This window comes from Erithacus rubecula (assembly GCF_903797595.1).
Source record: "Erithacus rubecula genome assembly, chromosome: 16".
Taxonomy (NCBI): Eukaryota; Metazoa; Chordata; class Aves; order Passeriformes; family Muscicapidae; genus Erithacus; species Erithacus rubecula.
The window spans coordinates 9,332,670-9,357,221 of record NC_136668.1 but is presented as its reverse complement, the minus strand read 5'-3'; the positions used below and the strand labels follow the sequence as shown (position 1 = coordinate 9,357,221).

Here is a 24,552-nt window from a genome sequence, read left to right as displayed (position 1 = left end):
TTTTGATGTTTGAATGCATCGTCGATCAAGTCTTAAGTTACTATTTATGTGAAACACTTATTACCCAAGGAATTTATTTTCAACTTTCATAAGCTGCAAAGGAAATTATTTGCCACAGCATGAAACCAAAATAATCAGGATGGGGAGAAGTGAGGAAAGAAAATGAATATATTTAATATTATGCAAACTAATGAAAGGGGTGAGCAGAGTGCTCCAAGTTTGGTACACAAAATGGATAAATCCTGAAAGCCATAAAATACAACTTTCTAGGAATAGTTTGTTTTACTGCACAGTATCCCCACTTCTTGCTCTTCATTAAAACCCAGCCCAATTAGAAGCCTGAATTACCAATATAGTAACAGTTTGATTCAACACTGGTCACTGGCAACCCCCACCACTTCGAGTTACTAACTATCTGATTTTGTTCTAAAATCAGAACAAAAAAAATCTTCTGCTTAACACTGGTAGCTGACAAGCTATTTTGAATATGTTTGTTTCTTGTAAATGTGCAGTTACTGCACAATTCCAGATCAAGCTGCATGAACCCAGGAAGAGTATCCATAAATCCATAATTCCCACAAACAGTGGGTAAAGGGCTGCTTTTTTGGGTTTGTTTTGGTTTTTAAAAATCAAATGGCTCAACATACAGGAGAATTGCAGCTATCCAGTTAATCCTATTTTACCTGCAGTTTTGGTATTGGATCATCTGAAATGGGGCTCAGAGGGGTGTCAGGTGCTGCTTCTAACCCTGTTCTTGACCTGCAGTATGCACCAGAGAAGCTGTGTGGATATGTGTGTACATAATTTATTTCATCCAAATGAGGAGATTTTAATTTTTTTGCACACACATACAGGCTTGCACTCGAGAACACAGATAAAGTGTGGAAATCTGTTTGATGGACAGCTTTTTCTATTCAGAGCTTTTAAAAGCTTTTTCTTTTTTTACCCAAAAATGGCACATTTGATAACACTTCCATGTCATTGTCTTTGTTACCATGTTTTATTTTGCTCAAACAAGCTAAATTACTGCATAACAGATTTCAATATTTTATTCCTTGATATGTGGCCAATATTTCCTCTGAACCAAATTTAACTGATTCCAAGTAGTACTAATTCCAAGTAGTTACTCTAATGCAGAAAGCAACAATAAATTCAAGTGTATTTCTCTCAGCCCTTTTTGAATAAATCAGGTTTTATAAAATCAGACATTTCTTATTTATTTTTAGGCAGTGACAGCTTGTTTTCAACTACCAGCCATAATGAGTTTGGTCTAAGAATTTCTGTTGGCAAAAGCCTCAGAACCTGACAGAGCACATGTTGCTTTGCACTCTTTAAATAAAGATTCAAGAATAGCTCTGGAATATTTTTCTTCGCATTTGTTGGAGTAATACTGCAGAAGAACCTGTCATGCTAAGAGTGTTAAATGATTTTCTGGGAATGCCTTTATCCATGCCCTGTGTTGCTCTCATCAATATCCAGGATCATTTCTATTGCAGAAAAAATTTTTATCAGAGATATTCACAATCATAGAACCCCAGAATAGTTTGGCTTGGAAAGGACCTTAAAGATCATCCAGTCCCAGCCACCACTGACACGGGCAGGGTCATTTTCCAATGCCAGGTTGCTTCAAGCCTCTTCCCATCTGGCTTTGAGCATTTCCAGGAATGGGGCACCACCACAATTCTAGGAAATGTACAAAATGTATGTGTAGAAAACATTCTGTTTCACCAGGCTCAGAATTCTAGCTGACCAAAAAATCCACTTTCCCACCACAAGCACACCATGGAGGGACTGACAGGAATTGCTTCACTTGCTGTTTTGTTAGATGTGTGACATGTGGGGTCCCACATGGGTTCTCCATCCCTTTCCCTTGCTCTCTGCCCCTGACACACACCAGGTTAAAGAAGGTTCTAACTCTCTCTCTAGACCAGACAAACAGCTCATCACTTCCAACTGGAAGCATTGAGACACTTAGAAGCTGATGCCACCCTTTCAATGGATTATTGTTGCTATTGTGATATTTCATTATGCTGGCCTCACCCTCTCAGTCGTGGATGTTTTGAATGCAGCTGCCCAAGCTGTTGGCACAGGCAGTGCCCACAGGGAGCTTGCCACAGCCCTGTACTGAGCAACCAAGGGTTAAAAAACAGCTCTGTGCTCCTCTGGGAGAGCTGTCCATAACTGGGAGCTCGCTCATCCCATTGCTCTGCCTGAACTCTGGGTTTGTTAACATTTTTGGGGGGTTTCCCCATGAGCATTTGTGATCCTGCACTTCCCTTTTACCTAGCAAAAAATCAGGAGCTGAGGGTTTTATACTCCCCATGCCACATGGCCATGACAACTTCTGCCTGGAAAGAGCTCATCTGTGGGACTCACAAGTCAGTGAAACTGCACAGCAAGACAAAAGGCAAATAATAAATCCTAAGGGCCAAATATTCCATGTCTATCTGGGGTGTCAGCTGGTAACTAACCCAGGGCTCATGGCAAGGCTGCATTGCACAATCACACTCTCCAAACCTATCAAACCACTGGAGCACTGCAATCTGTAACTCACTTGCTTTAAGGAGATTTCTTCTAGCAGGCTCAAGCCCTGCTTTCCTGGTGACAAGCAGCTGCCCCACTCCCACACAGCAGTGTGGCCAGACCTGACCCCAGCAGAACAGAGGGCTCAGTTCAGCTCTGCCAAGGCAGTGTCCCCACTGAACACTGCTCTGCCCATGGTTCTTCCTCTCCCACACATTTTGAGAGCCAGGAGCTTTACCTACCTGACATTTGAAACATTTAAAACAATCAGACTCAGATGGTGAAAGGAGGAGAGATCTGGATTGTGCTCACGGTACATTTGTGTTTAGGAGGTTCTTTCTTCCAGAAACATGTATAAGTAAAGAAGTTTGCTCTAAATCCATTAATCCATACAGAAAGTCTCTCAGACACAAGGTATACAGTCACATCTTTTCAGGGTTCTTTTTCTCTTCTTGCCCTCCTTTTTGTCCTCCTGGTATCATCAAATTCTTCTCTGCAGGACTGAGTATCACTGGTGAATTCTATTCACAGACAACCTGGTAACTCCTAAGTCTGCACTTTTAAGTTTAATATACTGTAATTACTTTATTTTCTTAGAGGAAACTTATGAATTCCTTCTATTAAAATCCTTTAGTGACACTGCTCACCAGAGACCTGAGATCTCAGAAGAAATAGTCTCCATTTGGCTTTTACAGAACTGAGCCCATTTTGTCTGTTTTGCATGTGAAGTCAAAATCACAGACACAGCTCAAAGCTGTCTCAAGCAGCTCCTGAGTTTGCCATCAGCAGTTTCTCTAGCAGACTTTAGAAAATCAGGATTTGCAGGAGTGACTGGGTTACACAGCATTTCTAATTTAGCCCTGGAAGTAAATTCTGTTATTGCAAACAACAAAGTTGTTTCTCAAAAAGAGAATGGAAAAAAAAAAGAAGAAAAAAGAGAACTGGCCTTAGAACAGAAAAGCTGCTAATTTAAAAGGTGTGAGGTTTTTCTTCCAATGTCTTATGGACAAAAGAAACCCTGCAAGAAGCTGGAACACAGAATGGCTGGAGATGACCCAACAGCTTCCACACCCCATAACATCACCCTTCTCCTCACCTCACATCTCCATGGGAGTGACGTAGGTTTACAGTTTTTGTCTTTGGGAGGGGAAATGTTACCTAACTACAGTTATTTCTGAACACAAGTTGGAAGCTTATTTTCAAGACCTAAATATGAAAAAAAACCTGATTTCACATGAATCTATTGGTGTGTATAAATACCACCTGTCATTTAGTCTTTATGAGGCTTTGCCCTCGCTGTCCTGCATGGTCTGTAGCAGGAACATTTCCATGGTATGGTCCCTTCTGTGCAAACCTCACCTGCAGTGCAGCAGCTCAGTCTCTGCTAAATCACAGCATCCCTTTGGTGACAGCCAAACCAGCTCCTGCCTGAGGCAGGGGGCTCCAGGTGATGACAGTGACACTCTGCATGTGCTGCTCACTGCTCCTCCCTCCAGCAGAGCAGGGCAAATCAAACACCAACAGGGTTCAGCAATTAAATGTGGAGCTGACTGACCTGGCAGAAACCTGCTCTGTACTCCAGGACAAGAAAGATCTCTCTGGTCACAGGGTATGGGATACCCAGTGTTTAATTACTTTAAATTACAGTGAGATATTTGCTTTTCATGTAGCAGTGAACAGAAGCAGCCTCTGACTTATTTAACACACTGCAGGTTGGAGAGGGGGTGGAAGAGGGGTGTTTCACTCAAAACATTTTTTCGTCTGTAAAAATCCCATGAATAAAGAATTCAGAGGTTACTTTGGCTACCTACTCCCAGAGTTGTTACTGGTCTTCCTGGGGAATTTGGAGGTACAGTAAGATTAAAAAACCCCTCTTCATGTCTTCATTACTTAAGACTTTTAGATACCAAAGTATTTTGTTGGCTTGCTTTTTACTTAAAATACTATTCATAAAATGCACATAAAGCTTCTGGAAAGCCAATAAGCCAACTGAAACTTCATCTGAGATCTTGCTTACAAATTAGGCTGCATAATCTGTGTAACACTTTCATAGTAAATCTTCTTGGGATTTTCATGACAACCATTGTTTTGGAAACAAACCCATAAAAAAAGTACAGCACCAGGAGTTTAATTAAAAAAAAAATTACTGGGGTGACTGGATTCTCATTCAGAGGGAAAAAAGCACTTATTATTGAGAAAATTACAGAATTTCAGAGTATTACTGCAGGTGGCAGTCTGCTGGTAAAATTAAATCCCAAAGCAGGAAGCCAAGACAAGATAAAGTTGTATCAACATTTTCATTTCAGTTCTATACTAAAGAAATAACTAGTCATTGTGGAATTGGGACTCAGTGCTTTTGTACTCATCCTGCCAAAAAAGGATTCAATATATGCATGCCACCTTTCAACCTCTATTTCTGCAGTATCTTGGTAAACAAGGGAAAAGTTTTCTTCCCCTCAATCTTTAAAATAAGCTAATATACAGTTCACCACACTTCTAAATGTACATTTTTTTGCAGCAGTACTGAGTTACAAGAGATATCTGAGCAGCCTCAATGCACTGAAAGTTGCTGATCAGCAGTTCAAAGCTCGACAAATTCAGACATGGTGGGTTGTTTCAAAATGTCATGACTGGCCACAGCGATAAAAAAAATCCCCAATCACCCCTAAAAAATCATCAGATTGCTGAAGTCTTATAGATAAACTATTTTTTGTACTACCAATTGAAGCATCTCTATAGGTACTATCAAAATGATACCATTTTGGCTGGCTGCATTCCTCAAGAAAAAAGAACTCTCTAAAATGAAGTAATGAAATAACTTAAGTCTCTGCTTCTGAGAGCACAACAGCTTTGATACTATCAAAAAGATACAGAGCAGTATTTTTTAAATGATAGGTTCACCTTTGTGTGAGGAGGAATATGGACATGGAGAGGCATCAGTAGCAAGTTACATGTGTTACATTAACCCTTGTAAATAAATATCTGAGACACAGAGTTACAGACAAAGGAAATCAGAAGAATATGTGGGGTTTTTGTTTTGTTTATTGAAATATGAGCAGCAGTATGCAAAAAATATCTTTAAAAACATAACATAGCAAAACCTAGTAATTTTAAAATTAACAAAATAAAAAGATGTTTAGAGTTAAATGAAAAAACCTCATTGCTAGAACTGTGTTTCCTACAATGTAAACAAAAGCATAAAGGTTATGCTTGCAACAAACACAGAAGCAGGTTTATGGAGCAGCACAAGAAAGCAACATTATGTTGTAATTTGATGGTTTGGTCTATTGATTTGAATTCAGAATGGGAAACCCTCCTCGAAAGAGACTTCACAACTACAGAAGAAAGTTAGTCACATGTTTGTCATTTGAAGCAAAACATTTAGAAAATTATTTCATTTTGTTTTTGGTTTTTGTTTGTTTCCTTTTCCAGAAACCATCACCAGCAACACTATGAGCAAGTAAAATAATATCCTGAAAAGGTTATTATTTCAGACTAGTGAGGAAGTCTGATACATCATAATGTCCTCTAGAGTTACACTGCAAGAATCCAAGTTAATCTTACACCCAAGAATCGACAACTTTCACACTGTAATACTGTGGGGGAAAAAAAATCATTGCTTTTAGCAAAACTAAAAGAATTCCAGCATTTTAAACAATTCTATCCCAAATCGAGTATCTGGGCTGTTTTATCATTCTTTTGCCTGTTGGACTGTTCTGTCAGACTTGTCTCTCACTGGTCAGTCGTGCTAGAAGGTTTTATTTTGGTCCTGTAGATTCTATAACCCAGTGTCAGCCCTTCATGGACAACTCTTTCATGCCTAGTGCAGTTAATGAGTGTTTCACACAGGCACTGCCTGACTGCCAGCAAGGCCCAGGTGTCTAAGGAGCACGAGCCAAGCTCCTGTCTTATCTCAGGGACTATGAAAGCACTCCCAGGAAAGCCTCCAGGACAAACCTGCTCCAGGCTCCCTGCTGGTATGGCCAAAGCTGTCAGGCAGTGCTGGGATTGGTGCAAAGCAGAAAGATGCCCAGAAAGAAGAAAACACATTACAAAAGCCAAATCAGTTTTTACTGAGGAGTAACATTCAGTCTAACCAAGCTGGGCTACACTAGAAAGGCTCCATCTGCCACTACCACACCACTGGCTAAGCCAATTTCTCCATCCCTCTATCTAGACCAAGGGGTGATTCCTGCACAATGTGCTGTACCATGAGCAGCACTCCCTGCTCTGGCTACACTTTACACATTGTTGGCACAAAACAACTTTCCATCCAATCTATCCACACACCCATATCTGAATTTTTTATCAGCAGCACAGATGAACAAAACTGGATTAGCATGAACCAGTAGCACATAAAATCTGCTAACCAGAAAGCTCTCAAAAAGCCCTACTAGGGAGCAACAGAGAAGTAGAATGCAGACAAATCTGACTGGGTTTGCTCCTGCAAGCCTGCCCTGCTAAAACCAGCAGTCACAAGGATATTCCAGCACTGCAGCTATTACAGTTCCAGAATATGTACACAAGCAGAAAAATGCCAGAGCACTTCAGTACTTAATGACAGCATCAGAAGAGGGTTAACTGGATATTATTGCAGAAATTATGGTTCAGTGCATGGGTAGCCAATCTAACCACAACACTAGCACTAAGCACCAGCTCTGGCTCACAACACCCACTGCAACACCCATTCTTGAGTCATTCAGTTGGCCACACAAGCACACAAGTGAACAGAGCTGAAGCCAGGTGAAAAACATTCTGGATAAAGGAAAATCTTGTACCTACAACTGCAGTCTTTCCTTAATTCAATATGCCATGTCCTTTATTACATAAGCTAGTCAAGGAATATAATATTTTGTAGTGTTAAATATACATATTCAGCAACTTGACAAACGTCAGCCCCCAAGAAGAAAATAGAAGCTGGATCCTGTGGCCAACTGACTTGGTATCTTATTCAATCAAAAGAAGTGTCTGTGGGTTGCAGCTCCAAAAAATGAAAGGGAACAAACCAAAGCTAAGTGGCAAATAATGTTACTCCCCTTCTTCTGAAGATGCACTCATCTGTTTTCAAACACACTTGAGAAACTGTTTAAAAAAAACAAAACAAAACACAAAAAACCAAAACAGTAATACAGAAATTCCTGTACAAGAGAACATTAGGGTTCTGCAGAAGTGTTACAGTTTATTCCCTTAAGGCAATCAATAAAAAACATTTTAATGACACGTAAACAATTTTAATCCTTTAAGATCATTTGTTACTCAGGTACCATAAGATGTATGATTTCCATATTTGAGGAGAAACTGTCATTCAACAGAAGACACAAAAACTTGTTTAAAAAATAATTTTCTCAGGATTGCAGTAAATGCATCTTTTAGTAAATATTTGCATATTAGTTTTCAGCCTCTCCCCCAAATACTGAACCCTTTTTTGAACAGGTGTTCAGGAAACAGAAAAAGCAAGGTGAGGTAAAAAAATATAATAGGGTCTTTCTGCATGCAAAACTTTGTATATAATTCACTTCTAATTCTCTTAACATGTCTCTTTCAGCCTCTTTTTTATCATATGAAGGAGGGAAACATGCATATGCTATGTAATTGATTTTAATGTTTAGTATAGTGTTAAATTCTCTACCTAAGTTTGCCAAATGCAAACATCATGAAGTTCAACAAAGCCAAGTGCAAGGTCCTACAGCTGGGTCCCAGCAATCCCAGACACACCTACAGGTTGGGCAGAGAGGTGACTGAGAGCAGCCCTGCAGAGAAAGACTTGGGGGCAATGGCTGAGGAAAAGCTCACCATGAACTGGCACTGAGCACTCAGAGCACAGAAAGCTGATGGAATCCTGGCTGCATCCCAAGGAACGTGGGCAGCAGGTGAGGGAGGGCACTGTCCCCTCTGCCCTGCTCCTGTGAGACCCCACCTGCAGTGCTGAGCACACTTCTGAGGCCTCCAGTGTAAGAAGGACATGGAACTGCTGGAGCAAGTCCAGAGGTCACAATGCTGGTAAGAGGACTGCAGCACCACCCCTGCAAAGAGGGGCTGAAAAACCTGAGGCTGCTCAGCCTGGAGAAGGAAGGCTGAGTGGAGACCTCATGGGAACCTTCCAGCATCTGACAGGGCTCCAGGGAAGCTGGAGAGGGACTCTGTCTGGAACTGAAGTGGCAGGACAAGGAATAACAGGTCCAAACTGAACGAGGGCAAACTTAGCTTAGACATACAGAAGAAATTCTTTACTGTGAGGCTGGTAAGGCACTAGTACAGGCTGCCCAGGGAGGCTGTGGATGCCCCAGCCCTGATAGTGTTCAAAGCCAGGTTGGAAAAGGCTGGAGCAACCTGTTCTGGTGGGAGGTGTCCCTGTGCATGGAAAGGGGGCTGGGATTGGCAGATCTTTAAGGTCCCTTCCAAACCTTAACATTCTGTGATTCTTTAGATGTGAGAGAGAAAGTCATAATCATATTAACACAGTCCTTCAATCCCACAAACAGTTACTGCCAACCACAGTTACAAGTCTTCTGATTGAACCCCTGGGAGCAGTGACAGGATCAAGAGCATTGCTTCATGCAGGCTACAAAGAAATGATTACTTTTGGTCATTACCAACAGGCTTGAATTAAATTACATGATCTGGAAGTAAAAGCTTCTGCATTCAGTTACTCATTTGCTAAGCCACTCACAGTCTTCAAAGAGACTAAACTCATACTTGAAAGTGAATTAAATACAGTGTAATCACTAATACTGCAAAATGTCTACTGAGAGACTAAAAAGGCCTAACACAGATCAATTCCAGACAGGTAAAATAAACAGCTAGAACACCAAAAAGAAAACAAAAAACTTATTCCTTCCAAAAAAGTAGTAAGCACTGCCATTTACAAATAGTAGTGTTTATGTTAAAATAGAGAAAGGTACCTAAAAAGAAATAGCCTTGGCAACCAAATCCAAATGGCATGAATGTAAATCAAAGCAAAACAAGAATCACTACTCCAGAAATGTGCAGGATGTTTACCTTGACCAATTACTACTTTAAATGGTGGTTAAAAGAGATATTACAAAACCAAAGTGGGAAAAGGCTAAGAACTGCTATTCTGCATTAACATACAATGTGTTTATGACAGCATTTTCCAATAGAAAATACAAGTGTTTTTACACCACTCCAATATTTGTAAAAAGTATATTTCATGTGTACACTTAAAAAAAAAAATCACATTGTTCAATCTGAGGCAAATTAGCCCTAATAAAGTCTAATTTTGCTTATGACAGATGTCAACCTTAAGGTGTTAAAACACTATGCTAAAAATACAGCTTGCAAGCTGGAGCTGCACATGTTCAGAGTTTCATAAACATAAAAAAATCCCAAATTATTTTCTGAAGTCAGTCTTCATTAATTCTTGTCCCTATAGGACAAAAAGGTTTTCCAGTTAAGACATTTGTCTGTTTAAGTTTTAAGAGGGAGAAGGGGAAGAGTGTTCTGATTTTTCAATAGACTATTTTTTCCCTTAGGGCTCAACTGTCACTTAAGCATCACAAGAACAATTCGAAATGTAAAACTGATTAGCTATACACAGTGGAATTGGTCACAAAGGGATCTAAAAAAAAAGTTAAAATCATAAGATCCATTCTCCATGTAGCTCACAGTATCCACTGGAAGTTTCTCTAGAATTAGAATAAGTTCGCTAAAAATAAGGCTGAAGATGGAATTTCAGCACTATGAAACAGATGAGATGGGGTTAAGAGGAGAACCCATTTGTGTAAGTACTTTATCCAGCCACTGGAGGGGCCCATGAAGATGAATTTCTATCCAGCACGGGGTGCTTGTGACATCCTGCCGGTGATATTCAGCTCCCCAGCCCTGGAAAATGAACAAAATGAACTGGTCAATTTGAGGACATGATTGTCTTTTAAAATAACTACTGACAAGAATCAGGAAATCATGATTGCAAGATACTTATCTGAAAGTAATTCCCAAGCTGGTTACACTGATCTAAAGGATCAGAACCAGACAGGGAAGGAGCAGGAGGGAAGCTGTGCCTGGAAGCCTCCTGTGTGAATCAGTTCTGTGCCTCAGCCTCCTGTGCAGCTCACTGCTGACTTGAGGATGACTCCTGGCCATGGCCACATCTCCCTTTCAACCTCCTGCTCCCTCTCCTCCACACTCTCAAACTGAGCAGTAATTGTCATAACTGACAAAACCAACGAGACATTTTTGGGACAAAGATGCACACAATACACCTGGAAAGCCCAAGTTCAGACTCCACACTAAACCTGAGACAGACAATAACTTGATTAAACAGTGCTCAGGAAATGATCCTGTGAGAGTAACAGCACAGCTTGACTTCAGAAACTCAAATCATTAGGGTTTGGGGCAGTTTGGGGTCTTTTTTCCATAACCAAGAATTTTTTTAAACTGATAATCAATTTGAAAAAGCTGAAAATTTTCTTCAATAATTATGTTCCTTCCTACTCACATTCTTTTAGTGGACTTGTTATTTACTTTACTCCTTGAAATTTAGAGCACAAACTTAAATCTCCTTTAACAAAATTACAATAATGAATAAATTCCTGTCCTGCATACTGAAGTAAATGAATACACAGTGAACATTCACTACAGCAATCTGTGCTTTTCCTTTCTTGCACTGATTTCCTTCTCCCCCAATTAATCATTTTAAATACACTTATCATTGAAAAGAACCACATCAGGCCAGAACAGCTTTGCTACAGTGCTAATGGAATTACTGCTAAATACTCAAACCCACAATAAGCTTAAATACTCTCAGAATAATTTACCTTTACAAAACTCATTCGAATGGTGCACATTTTGGTGAGCTCATACACTGCTTCAAATCCATGGTTGACAGACTGAGCTAAAAGCTGAGCAAACTCCTGATTGTTAAAAATTTTCAGACTGCATCCACTGGGAATCTTGCATACAGTTGTTGGATGAAAGCCATGGTGGTAGTTGCAGTTCCTGCTCTGTACAAATATGCTGCTATCACTTAAACACTCAGCATAGACCTCTCCACCAACATAGTAGAGATGAACTCCTTGAAAACAAAGATAAGAACATTCCAAATTACTTTGTTGTCTCTGAATTTGAGACAACAGTTACAGCAGTTACCATAAATTCTATTTGACTGGGAAAAGTAAATTTTTGCCTGAGGAGGTTTTCAGAAAAGTTTTTGCTTGCACTGTAACACACTGTCTCATTTCAACACAGCAGGTTCATGATACACCAGCCACTAGATGTCCTTCTCTGATCAATTACAGAATAGAAAGAAAAAATTACTGCCACATTTCAACTGTTATTTCAAGCTATTTTTTTTAGATAATTAAGTGCATTTTAAAACTCCAGTTTTATGCATCTGGCAGCTTCTGCCTATGCCAAGTAGAACAGAAAGAGGTGTGTCCTGGGAGAAGGGTCAGTGATGGACAGGAATGAGAGAGAAAGCATGTCCACAGTCTCCTCTGATTTTTAATACATTTTACCAAGCCAAAGGACAGGTAAGTTCAACTAGTTGCTCCACTTAATTACCCTTTACAAACATTGTTAACATCAGCAAAGCCCCTATATTTATCACATTTGTCTGCATTCAGCCATGCATGTTTTGAATTCTATACAACACTTTTACTGACTAAAAATTAATATACAGAAGCTGCCCATCCCTCCAGCACCCAAACTCAGGTGCTCATTGCTGCTTCACTGAGACAACTGCCTTCCTTCCCCCATCCCAGTTTTACATGGTTGGGATATAGCTCCACTCAATTCATCCCTGCAATACCCTGGGATCCACTATGGGCTATCCCAGAGGAGGCTGCAGCAAGTCAACAGATGCAAGTTAATCTTTCAGACAGCAGCAACGTCTGTGAACTTTGCTAGACTCACTTGGGACTAAGGTAAGATGGGGGTTACAGAGGAACCATTGGCTTCAACACCTACAAGCAGCTGTCAGAGAATCTGGGGTGGGCAAGAATGCATTTTCACAACACAACCCTATTTATTTAAAAAGACAGTGACCATCACCTGCCAGCTACAGTAAAAAACCATAGCACATAGGATTGGGTGGTTCTAAGGAGGCAAAACCTCAAGACCTTTCAAGCAAAAGCCATAAATAAACAGTATTTTGTCCCTAAACAACCTTAATTGCTGTCAGAGCAGTTACCATAAAGCAAAGTTTAAAGCCAATAATTACTATCAGAGATGCAGACATTTTAAAGCTCATTACTATTCTACAATATGATGACAGGTCCCAGTTACACTTCTGACCTTAGGCAGATGCACAACATCTCTATGCCAATACCATCAAAAGTGGTGAGCCAAAACAAAAGTGCCTGACCACACCCCACAAATCACTTGTTCCCCTTGATAATGTTATTTTCTTAATTAATTTTTCTGGACAACTACATTGCAGAGCCAAGTTTCCAAAAGACAGAAATAGAACTTCTAGTCTCCAAACTATCTGCAAAATTTTGTCACGTTTATAGTTGTTTCTAATTAAAGGAATGTTATGGGACAGGGTGAATTTTCATCAATCAAAACTCAAGACAAACTTTACCAAATGCTCTAAGGTGGTAAAAGGCTTCTAAACATGTGGAAGAGAAACAGGGTTCTCTTCTCAGAGAGAATCACAAAAAAAAAAAAAAAAAAAAATCAGGAAAAGTATTCTACAATTTAAGATAATCCAGGCACATTCCATCAAAGATGAAAACTGTGCATCTCTACGTACTATCAGCCAAAACAGAACAGGAAAACTAGAAGATCTTGCAAAACCTGCTGTCTCCAGGAATCCCTCCCACACACATCCACACCCCATGGATTCACTCAGACAAATGAGCCCTTGCAGTTTTACATTAGCACTTCAAAGTCCTGCTGCCAACTCACCAAGATATTTGAACATACTGTAGACAGCAGGTAATACCTTACAACAACAGAACAAAACAAAACAAAAAAATCTCTGACATACTGTAAAGGTATATGGAGAATTTGATTTAGGAAGAAGATATAATGTAGAATATCATGGAATATCCTGCAATGTTTCTTGGTGCTGAAACACAGACCCCTACAAATCATTTACCCTAACAAGCAAGCCCCAATGGCAATCTAGTTTGGTAAGGAAGGGGCAACATTTAGTCTTTTTAACCAGTGACAAATAAAAATGCATGCAATTCCTGACTAATTACAATCAAACCATGCCTAGCTAAGTTGTTTTCTGATACTGGAGAGGTAGATAATGTATCACATCTCAGATTCCCTCTAGCATACTGATCTGAGAATAACCACTGCTACACTGCTAATCAGTGCTGCAGTGTAGAGAAGCTGAAATGACCCCAAGGACCTGGTTTCCCATGGATGAGCAGAGCAGCTCAGTTTTACCTTTGCCAATGTGCCGCCGAGTGTTCTCGATGGTGGAGTTGCGGTTCACGTTGGACAGCAAACCTAAGCAGAACCTGTTCTTGTTATTGGAGGGATCTGTAAACCCATCTACCAAGACACTTGTGGAAGATGCATGGAAAGCCTCCCCAACACGGTTATTTAACTCATAATACACAATGGAACACCAGTGTTTGGGTTCTTCATAGGCAACAGGCTGAACATCTGAAAAGCAAATAGAAGTAACAGTTTATGTAAGTGGTAAAACATTAAAGCTACAACTGTCAAGCAGACCTTCCAAAACACCAGCAGCAAAGTAAAATCTTAGTAAACAATTATAATGGGCAAGAAGTGTTCTGATTGTAATCTTAAGGATTTTTTATCTTTGTGCATTTTAGCTGGCCTGTTGGTTTTATGATTATTTTCCAATTTTAAGCCTGATATTAAACAAAAACAACCTTACACACACACACACATGAAAGACTGATATGAGGTGAATAAGGTGATAAGAGGTAAAACATAGCTCTTCTGTCCACTTTTAAAAAATCTGTTATAATTGGTATTTTGGAACTCAATTTTCAGAGCCTTTGTGCAAATGTTATTCCAGCAACAGGCAAAGGTATCAGAAAAGAAATGAAAAAAAAGTTCAACTCACACATTATGCACATTAAACCACATTATGCACCTGAGGCATTAAAAGGAAAAGATGAAATAAGCAAGGCAAGTTTTATTTCTCATTTATGTCTCTTACAGCCCGTTTGCCTAGGAGGACTGCTTCCACCTACCAGCAAGATTTACTGTCCCATTTGAAGATTTTCATTCCATTTGGCCATGAGTTGCAAGAAGCCAAACTCTGTAATTTCACAACAGACTATACAACTTACCTCTGGTAGATATATTTGGCATTATTTGAGGGATCATTGTATTGCTTGTGTCCATAGACTGTGAATTATCCTGCCCCATTTGCTCATCAGGGGGCATATAAGCAGGAGGTGGAGTATCAGCTACAAAAATGAAAAAAAAAACAAAACAAACAAAAAAATCTTGAACAATTTAGAGTATTTATTTATGCATTCTACAGTTGTAAACACACAAAAATATTCCCCAACAAGATGTTAAAAGATTTGGCCTAATTTTCAAAGAAATCTGAACACAGCCAGCTGTCTTTACAGTAAACTCCTTCAATAGCTGAAATTTTACCTATGACACAAGACTGAAAAATTGAAAAAAGAGATGCACTTTTTTCTTTGTGGGTTTTTTTTTTTTTCTTTAATACCTGCACTCCTGCATTTGGGCAAGATGACTCTGCTTCCCCTTTTTGGTCATACAAACATGAACTTTCTTGCCTATCATCTTTTCAGTGTTCAAAAATAAAGCAGCAGAATAAATAACTATTTGCTTAGTATAAACAAGGTCTAGAACAGTTTGGGGGTTTTGATTATTCCTGCAGGCTGAGTTCATTATACAAGTGTGAATGTTTTCTCTCCACCAGTATAGCATTGACTGTAGCAACACCCTGCTATGCCCCATAAATGCATTCACCCCAGTGATCCCAGTACATGGCCAACACAGATACCCTCTGAGTGGGACACCTCTGGGCAACTGGGCACCTGACTGAACAAAGCTTAGGCCACTGAATTAGTAGAAAAATAAAATCTTCACTCTATTAAATTCCTAGCTTTATAAACCACACAATAATCAGAGAGAATCAGTAAGAGTTATTTCCTTTGTCTCTCTCAATTTTTTTTTCTGTATTTTCTAACTCAGTTACAGTTAAACAGAATCAGTTTATTCCAATCTGTTCCCAACACAAATGTTAGTTTTTTCCAGTTAAACACCGTATTTCAAGTGTTTTTATATAGTGAAAGACATCAGTAAACTTTCTGTTCAGCATCCTGCATTTGCTTTCCCTTCACTGCTAAATATTCTTCTGAAGTACAGATTAGTTACTCTCCAGTGAAGCTGTGCAAAATAACTAATCGGTATTGAGTGAGATTTTGTCACACCTCCATGACAAAGAACAGTTGGAAAAATAAAACTGGAACAATTAACTCTGACCAGTGACAAAACCAGGAAGAAAATCCCATAAAATACAAAGGAAAAAGCCATATATGGCAAATATCACAAATTCCTGAGCTGACAGGTCACAACAACAGGTGACACATCAATGATTTTTATGAACTGCCATTCAGGCTGTACTCACCTGGCAGCTGAAAGGGACTGGAGGGCCCAGAGCTGGCTGGGGAGCTCGGGTAAGTGCTGCTGGCTGGAGAAGGGGGGTAGGGGCTGTTGGGTGAGATGGAGAAGGGAGTGCTGTTGGGCTGCTGGAAGGAGTCCGGGAACGTCGCGTTGTGCGGCATGTGGGGCTCGTTGTGGCTGAGGTTCCTGAACTGAACTAGCAGACTGTGCTGGGGGTTGAATTCACTGTGTCTAGGCACTAACACTGGAGGTAGAACTGCAAAAAAATAAACAAAACCCAGATACATTTAGATTAAAACCTGAGATAAAAGGTAAGAGATATAAATAATGTGTATTCTGTTCATTGTGATAATTTCAGCTCTAGCTGGGGTGGAAAGAGGAGCAGGGAATGAATCTGGCATGCCTTTACCCCATCCTCTCTCCTGTATTTTTTTATATCATGCTTGATGGAAGATTCAAATTTTACTCTTGCAAGAATCACAAAAACATACACATATTTCACACAACCTGAAGATGACTTTTTAAAAAAATAATCAATCAAACTAGGCTACATGTGGCACATACTGAAATTTTAATGAAGTGCAAAACTCATGTCTGCATACCTTAGCAAATCAGAGAAAATGGAAACATAGTCCCTATAACTACAGGCAAACTATATAGTTACATATTGTCCTTTCCACTGAAGAGAAACAAAATCTATACTGCCATATATTTTAAATTCAGGACTGGTGGAATCTGGAATTCTAGTGCTGCAGCAGTGCACTTGTGCACTACAGCCAATGCAGTAGAGTAACAACCACTTTGGGAAGCAAGGGCAGCAACTTCTCACCACTCTGTCCAGAGCAATATTCTTCACTTCTCCCACTGCAATCCCAACTCTCCTCACCTTTCCCTTGGCAGTACACTTTAACAGCAGGCTCCTTAGCTGACATATATCAGACACATACCTTGCTCTAACTGATCACATCATCTCTTGGTTCTATTCATCTCTGCTGTCTCCTAACTGGACATCCTGTGGGGAACTCTACCCCCCTAGAATTTCATTAATTTTATTTTTCATCTCCTCAGTTCATGTCACACATTGATTAAACAGCAAGCCCCTGAAAGGCAGCCACCGACCTCCTTGCAAGGACTGAGATTTTAAAACAAGTTTCTCAAATAAACTGAAAGAACACATCACTGCTTTCTATTTCACGACAAAGAAGAACTTTGCAACTATCTTTAAGGGCAGCAGGCTTAAGAGGTCTATAGGAAAAAGGTGATTAATCCCAGAGAAAACAGCTCCTGCCCCCAGACCCCAGCAGTAATGTACACTTTGAACACTCCTCTGCCAAACTACCTCATACACCACTTCTAATTGGTTGTACAGTACCAGAGGAGGATGGAGTAAATAGTTAGGTGGTTACTAAAGATTCTGTTCATTTTTTAGGACAGTTAACTTTCAAACATACCTGGGCTCTCCACCCTCTTGTAGTGGTATGGATTGATGCAGACTTCCTTTTGCTTGGATCCAAAAGGAAATTCACAAATATCCAATGGCTTCAGCTCGTGATGGCTCTGCAGATCCGGCCAGCGCCACACGCGACAGTAAATGACGTGGGGAAGGCCCTTCCTGTGAGACACCTGGAGCCGCCCGTCCAGCGAGCGCGGGATAGTGACGCACTTGCTGGGCTGCCCTGGACTGCTCAAGGCTTTCTCCAGCTCTTCCATAGCACCCTTTTTCTTTTTCAGCTTTTTTACCAAAGCATCAACGGCTTTTTCTGCCCATTTTTCCTCTTCATCTCCTTGTTTCCAGCCCAACAGACGCTTTACAGCTGGGCTAGTAAAGGAGAACAAACTGGCCATTGACGTCATTTGACACAAGTCTTCAAAAGTTTGTTGGGTTTTGTCTGTTGGGTTTTTTTGGTTTTTTCCAAATAAATGTCAGTGTATACCCAAAGCAGTTATTGATGAGCTGTATTATTCCCTGGAGGATGACAAATGAACATGAAGATGTCAGTGATGAAGTCTTCACATAAAAAATGATGTTCAATTCCACCGATTTAGTCCTAGTAAAGATAATTTAACAAGGAATTAGCAAACAAGTAAAAGCTGCAGTAAAACAAAAAGGCAGACAGGAAAAGACTTCTTGTTTCAATCCTAGCATAGCACCTGATTTTATTTCAAAGCAAAATCCCAGGAGTACTATGACCCCACTCCAAAAAAGTGATCAGTCCCCAAAGCTTGCATTACTGATTAGTGGGAAAAGGGACCATCAGGGGATGAGAGAGACAGCACAGTTTCTGTTAATATTCCTTAGATTACTTTTTCTCATAAGACAGGCTTGACAAATATGCTTTAAAACCAATAATATATCCCTATCACGGTGCTACATTAGAAGACTAAACTTGCTATGAAGAAACACAGAAGGGGGAGGCTGGAACACCAGTTCCAAGGCCAATACTACACAGAAATACTCAGATTCTCAAATGGATCTTTATTTCCAAAAAGGAAAAAAACAATTCTAAACCATCTGCTTTTTCCTGAGCTCTAATTAGTTACCCCACATTTTTGAAAGTATTCAATGAAATTAGGAAGAAACTGTAGATGGAGAAAACAAAGCACAATTAAAAGAAGAACCCAATAAAAAGCACAAACCAAAGTTTCTCCAGCCACCCAGAGAAGTGGTCAACCTTTTTTTAGCTGTAGCTAATTTTATGCTGCACTTCCTTATATCTTTTAAGAAGAGTATTTGAAGAGCTGGATATTTTTAGCTTTGGCAAAAAAAAAAAAAAAAAAAAAAAAAAAAAAAGTTGTTTTCTTCTCCCCAGAAAAAAGAAGGGGGGAAAAGACATGGTGGAGTAAGCACCAGAAATGTGACCTTTACTACAAAGTGCCTCTGAAAGGAGAGGAGCAGAACAACTGGCTCATGAATGGTGTTTTACCACTCACCAGCCCCAATGCAAATCCTCCCCCCAGCAATTTAAGGAGTACCGATGACAAGAGGAAATGATGTGCTGTGGCAACGAACTGATAAGAACTTGTAAAATCCCTTGTGAATACTAAATAAGCAAGTATAGACAATGAGCAGCTGGCAAAAAGCAAGAGCAGAGCTAAGAGAAAGGATGTCAATAACAAAAGATGCTTCCTCTCTTGCTACAGAGACTGCCAAACAACATTGTCTCTCCACTTTTGATAAACCACGATGAATTAGAACACCTACCCTAGCCCGAGACACCAGATCTGCACATAAGAGAAAAAGGGAGTGGAGGGGAAAGCAAAATATTAAATATCTGTGTGCTGGTTCTCTTAGATTGCTACCTTTAATCAAGAAGATCTTTTTTCCTCCCATCTTTATAAACTAACAGTCATCTGATAAGGCTTTTTAAGTGTCTGGGCACATTTACAGGCTCACTCAGGCACTTGGACAGAGACTTTTATATAACAGAACTGTGTACTAAGCACCATCAGCCAAAGCTACAGCAAACAACCCTAGGAAAGGCATTTATATCTCACATGTACCCATCCTATATTTCCTATTATGGAGTTACAGGGTGAGGAAAGCAGGGAACAAACCCAAGGACGTTTGGTGCTCCTTTAGAGGGAAAAAAAAAATTATTTCATGCAGTAGCTTAATCCCACTGGTACTTCTTTGATTATTCAGCTTTGTTTCAGTAATATGGAACAAAATCGGAAAAGCAGAACAAAAACTGTTTGAAGGTCTTTCTTCCTAGAGCTCTTATTAAAAAAACAAAATGGAAAGAAGGCACCCACTGCTTCAGTAACTCCCTAAAATAAAGTATTGAGAAAAACCTAAAGGAAAAAAATAATTACATATCACCTACTTTCTTCAGAAATATCACATCTGCACTTTCAGACTAATTTAGTTCCCTTGGCCTATTACATATGAGAACCTTTGCACCCTTCAAAGTAACAGGAAATACATAAAGGGAGATAAACCTGTCCAGGAACTCAGACTGAATTTTTTCTTTTACTGAGGATAAAAGTTAACTGTTTTAAAAAGTAAAAGCTGTTTACAGTTGCAACTAACTTACTTTCAAGCCTTGCATACATTCAATAGCTGCAAGATCAGCAACTGCTCACACCCCTAAAAAAGGAAATGAACCCACCTAGCATCTCAGACCAGAAGACAATTAAAATGTTCTATCTTTGCTTTCAGCTGTGCTCTCAAAAAACCTAAAGCATCATCAAGGCAGAAGATGCACTGGAAATTGCTCCAGTTAAGCTCAAAGAAGATCTTAACAAACATCCCCTGATCTATCCCATTAAAAGAGCCCCATCTCTATTAGAAAACCAAATTTAAAGATCTACGATTTTATGCTATGATCATGTAAAATTTTATTTTTTTTAGCATTCTGAACAAAATGCATCAACTAGGAAAGGTATTTTATTGGTTTTATATAATTTCAACATAATTTACCCACAAGTATCCTCATGGAATAAACATGCTCACTGAAAGGAAGTTGGAACAGTTCTACTAAGATGATATTTTGCAGTAACTAGTATTTGTAGGGCAAGTGTCAAGGGAATTATGATAAATGACTGTCCTACAAACTATCATTTTAGAAATAATCTGCTCACAGTAAGTAGCACAATTAACTCTAAAAAATTCATATTTTTCTGAGGGCCCATCACAAAAGCAAAGCCTGGTAAAACAAATATTTCAGAAGCATGAGAACAGACTTGACCAAAACTGCTTCCAATTCTTAAAAAAAAATGATACATGCTTGTAACTAACCCCTGAAAAATGAGACTGTTGAAGTTTAAAACCTAAATACCACTCATGTAACTCCATTCTGGCCACTTGTGAGGCTTTCAAGACTCCAGCAGAATTGTATTTGAACATGTTCAAGAAAATCAAGGGCAAGAAAGAAAATGCAACAAAATACTAATATGCTTTGAGAAGTACAAAATGACACTGAATTTATCTCATTGCTCATCTTCCAGAAGTTCATTTTGGAAGGCAGAACACTGAAAGTTTACAGCTTTTGCCTTTTCTTAAGAAAACAAGGCAGAACTAAAACGCTTCATGAATCATGAGCTGGCCTCATGAGTTATTTAAGGCCACAAAGCAGTAGGTTCAGGTATTTATGTAGAAACAAACATTTCCATGTAAAACTGCAATTCATGTAGGGTTTTTAGATTTCTGAATGTGTGGCATAAATCACATTTAGAGCATTTACTTGCATTTGCTGTAATTTCAGCATCTAATTTGTGAAAGGTTTCTAAGCAATCCTGACATCTGCCAGGAACAGCTTCCCCAGATCATCTGTACTTACAATCAATTTCTTCTGAGGCTTAAAAGCATAAGTTATGAGCTGTGACTACAGTACCACAGAGCATCACTGAGCTTTGAATACAGAAACAAAAGCTTTAAAGAGTCACATTTTCATTCTGGTGGTGTACAAATTACTCCTATTGCTGCACCTCTAGACACAGCTGGTAACAACTTTCATGGGGAAAAAAGCTTCCTTAAATTTCCTTAAGAGGCAGAGGGTCTATTATGCATCACCTTCTTATATTAAGTAACTTTTCAGCTGAGCTGCAAGAGAACATCAACTGAACACCACACTATTACATTAAAAAAAAGTTACAAACATTCTTTAAGGAAAGAGTGTAATGAATTTCATGGAGTAGCTTTTAAAGGGCAAATATAAAAGGAAGCAATCATTGTATCAAAATTACACTTTGGGGCATGATTATTTATACTTTTAAAGTTCTTGTTAATGTCTACAGCAAACGGAAAGAAACTAGCTGGGTGAACAGGTCTATTGTTTGAACCCACTCCCTGATACTTCAGCCAGCCAGATACAAAGTTGGCCAACAACAGAACTTACATTTCATTTATGTAGCTGGGATTCCATCTGCCATCACAAATACTGAGCAACCTGATGTCCCTTTAGCAGTTCTTGTGAAATTTTCTTAGCCTACTATATTAAACTGGCAAATTCAGTACATTTATTTGATGTCAAACCAAATTTCCTTCTGGCTAAAAGGACCTGAGCAAGAGTCACTGCACAACAGAAAATGTAACATCACATATGATGCACCTATTTTCACAAGATGCATTTTGTATGTAATGTGTTCATTGATTCCAAACCAATTTCCTACCTGCAAAATCTCGGTTTGAAGTATCATTAACCAAGAAAACCATAATCCTAAGCAGCAGGGCAATGAATGATGCTTTCACAAACACAAGAATAAAATGGATAAAATCACTATAAAATGGGTAAATCCAATGACCCTCACCCCTTCCTACTGCCAGAACTAAGCCAGTGTTCAAATGTACAAGGACTATTCTCTTCCCACCAATTTACTTGTTTGCAAATTCAGGAAGCCTCCTGTAGCATCATACCCAATCTGAAACAAGGAGCTTCACTGCTGATGATTAGAAGCTGTTTTGAGACTCAACTTCATACAATAAACAAAGCACCACTTATAACCAGCAGCACAACTGGGAGTTCATTAGAGCTGCTGCAGATCTGCAGTTAAAGCTGTTCTGCAGTCAGCTCTTGTGCTTAACTTTATTGCCCTTCAGACTCAGAAATGCCCAAGTATTTTGAGTCCATACACACACTAGATCCATATTCATACAGAAAGCTCAGAAACTCAACTGCAGTATTTTAGTGTGTTATGCTATATACACAGATCAATACTTTCTTTAAAATTACAACCTCACACATCAATTTCACCTGGTTTTATTAAAATCCTTCTTTCCTTAAAAATTTCCTGACAGGAACTGTGCAGGATTGTGCTTGGGTTTTATTATAATTTTCCCAAGTCTACAGCTTACATTGCAGCCCAGCATGCAGTCCCATGCAATGGCACATATTAGAGTCTTTTCTTGAGAACACAGGGCAAATGTTAGCTCCACAGTTTCTCCACACACACCAAGCATAGAATAAAACCTAAGATAACACCATGGTTAAAAAACACTTGTTCAATAAACTTGAAGGGCCTGCATCCTTCAAACCATTGCCACAGCCTTTACACAGAAAAGTTTCTTCAATTACCCTGTGCAACATCTCAACCACAAAGAATACCACCAATGAAAAAACTTCTTTTTCCCATTCTTCACATAAGTTTAAGTAAATGATGAAAGAGATTTTATAAATTATATCAAAAAGGAACTTGTGGAATTTTCATCAGAACTGGGCTTGCAGTACAAATGTACATCCAGCTGACCAAAATCTATGCTAAGTGCTTTTACCCTAGCACTAGATTTCTTGCTTCAAACATGCCTTGTAAGGCAATATAATCAAACTGATAATATATGTAAACAAGAGCAGAAAATAACTGCCTGGTATCTCCAAAACTTTTACTAACTGTGACTGCCCTCCAAACAGAAAAATCTACTGACAATTGCTGACAGGGCTTTCTCATACAATACTTTTGCTTTTAATTTCCACATCTGCACACCATCTAACACAGCTTCAAACAAAATGCTGAAGCATTTAGCTCTGTCAGCTGAGAAGTATTTAACCAGCACTCTCTTACAAGAAACCTAACAAGCTCTGAAGCCAAGCACAAACAGCAAGTAACACAATGTACATGGAAGATACAGCTCAGATTGCAAAGTGATGCTTCTGCTTAAGTTTTCTGAAAAACTGCAGTTAAAAATTAATACTAGTGATAATAATTTATACCACAAATATACTGCAAAGAGATCACTAAGTGAGCTCCACTGCATTTCCAAATCATCCTCACTTCTATCTGATGTCAATAAAAACTCAGAAAAAATATAATCAAAGAGTAGTTTTGAATTTGTGCTGCATCATATCAAAACTTGAGTTTAACTCTGATAAAGGGAAGGAAGAAGGAGGGAGAAAACATCAAAACTTGCCATGCTAAAAAGTACTACCTATTTCTTAAAGCATTCATATTTACCACAAAAAAATCCAATGCTCTCATAGCCCTGGTCTCTGCAGCTGCTCTAATTACTGAGCAATTAGCCTTTGTAGAAATTCTCAAAACTATAAATTCCATCTTAGAACCAAAACCTGTCTCCCCTAAGTGTTTTGTCAGAACTGTACATTTTCTTACACTTCCAATTCAGCTAACTGGCAATTTTCAGCAGAAGCATTATGTTGGAAAATGCCACCATCAACACTAGACAGCACTGAAACTGCCTGCTGTTTTTAAGGTTATTTAAGATCTACTCTAACCAAAGCAGATAACTACAATTTAGAATCAATCTCTTAATTAAAATTCCAGAGAAAAAGCACTGCTACATTTCAACTAAACATGAAAACAAAGGCCTATGCCTCCATTGGTAGGTTGGTGGAAATGGACAAGCAAGTGGGTGATTAGGAATGACCTCAGTATTACACTTGGAGACAAAAGTGTGAAAATAAAGGGCATCTTGTACTTTTCACAAACCCTAATGTATGCTAAAAAATTAACAAGCTGGACAAAGCCTTCTAAAAATTTAGACATTCATGTGCAAGACCCTTATTAAAGACAAAGATTCTA

At 39.1% G+C, this 24,552-nt stretch overlaps 1 protein-coding gene across 1 annotated transcript in view; it reads right to left on the bottom strand.

Moving 5' to 3' along the window:
• Positions 1-5,547: 5,547 nt before the first annotated feature.
• SMAD5 (SMAD family member 5) overlaps positions 5,548-24,552 on the bottom strand; it is a 23,090-nt gene continuing 4,085 nt past the window's right edge. The window contains exons 2-7 of the mRNA XM_079319847.1: positions 17,532-18,128; positions 16,085-16,336; positions 14,766-14,885; positions 13,885-14,106; positions 11,301-11,557; positions 5,548-10,365 (exon numbers count right to left, since the gene is read on the bottom strand). Coding sequence (XP_079175973.1) covers positions 10,222-10,365; positions 11,301-11,557; positions 13,885-14,106; positions 14,766-14,885; positions 16,085-16,336; positions 17,532-17,934 — 1,398 coding nt within the window. The 5' untranslated portion in view covers positions 17,935-18,128 and the 3' untranslated portion in view covers positions 5,548-10,221. The remainder of the gene's footprint in view (positions 10,366-11,300; positions 11,558-13,884; positions 14,107-14,765; positions 14,886-16,084; positions 16,337-17,531; positions 18,129-24,552) is intronic.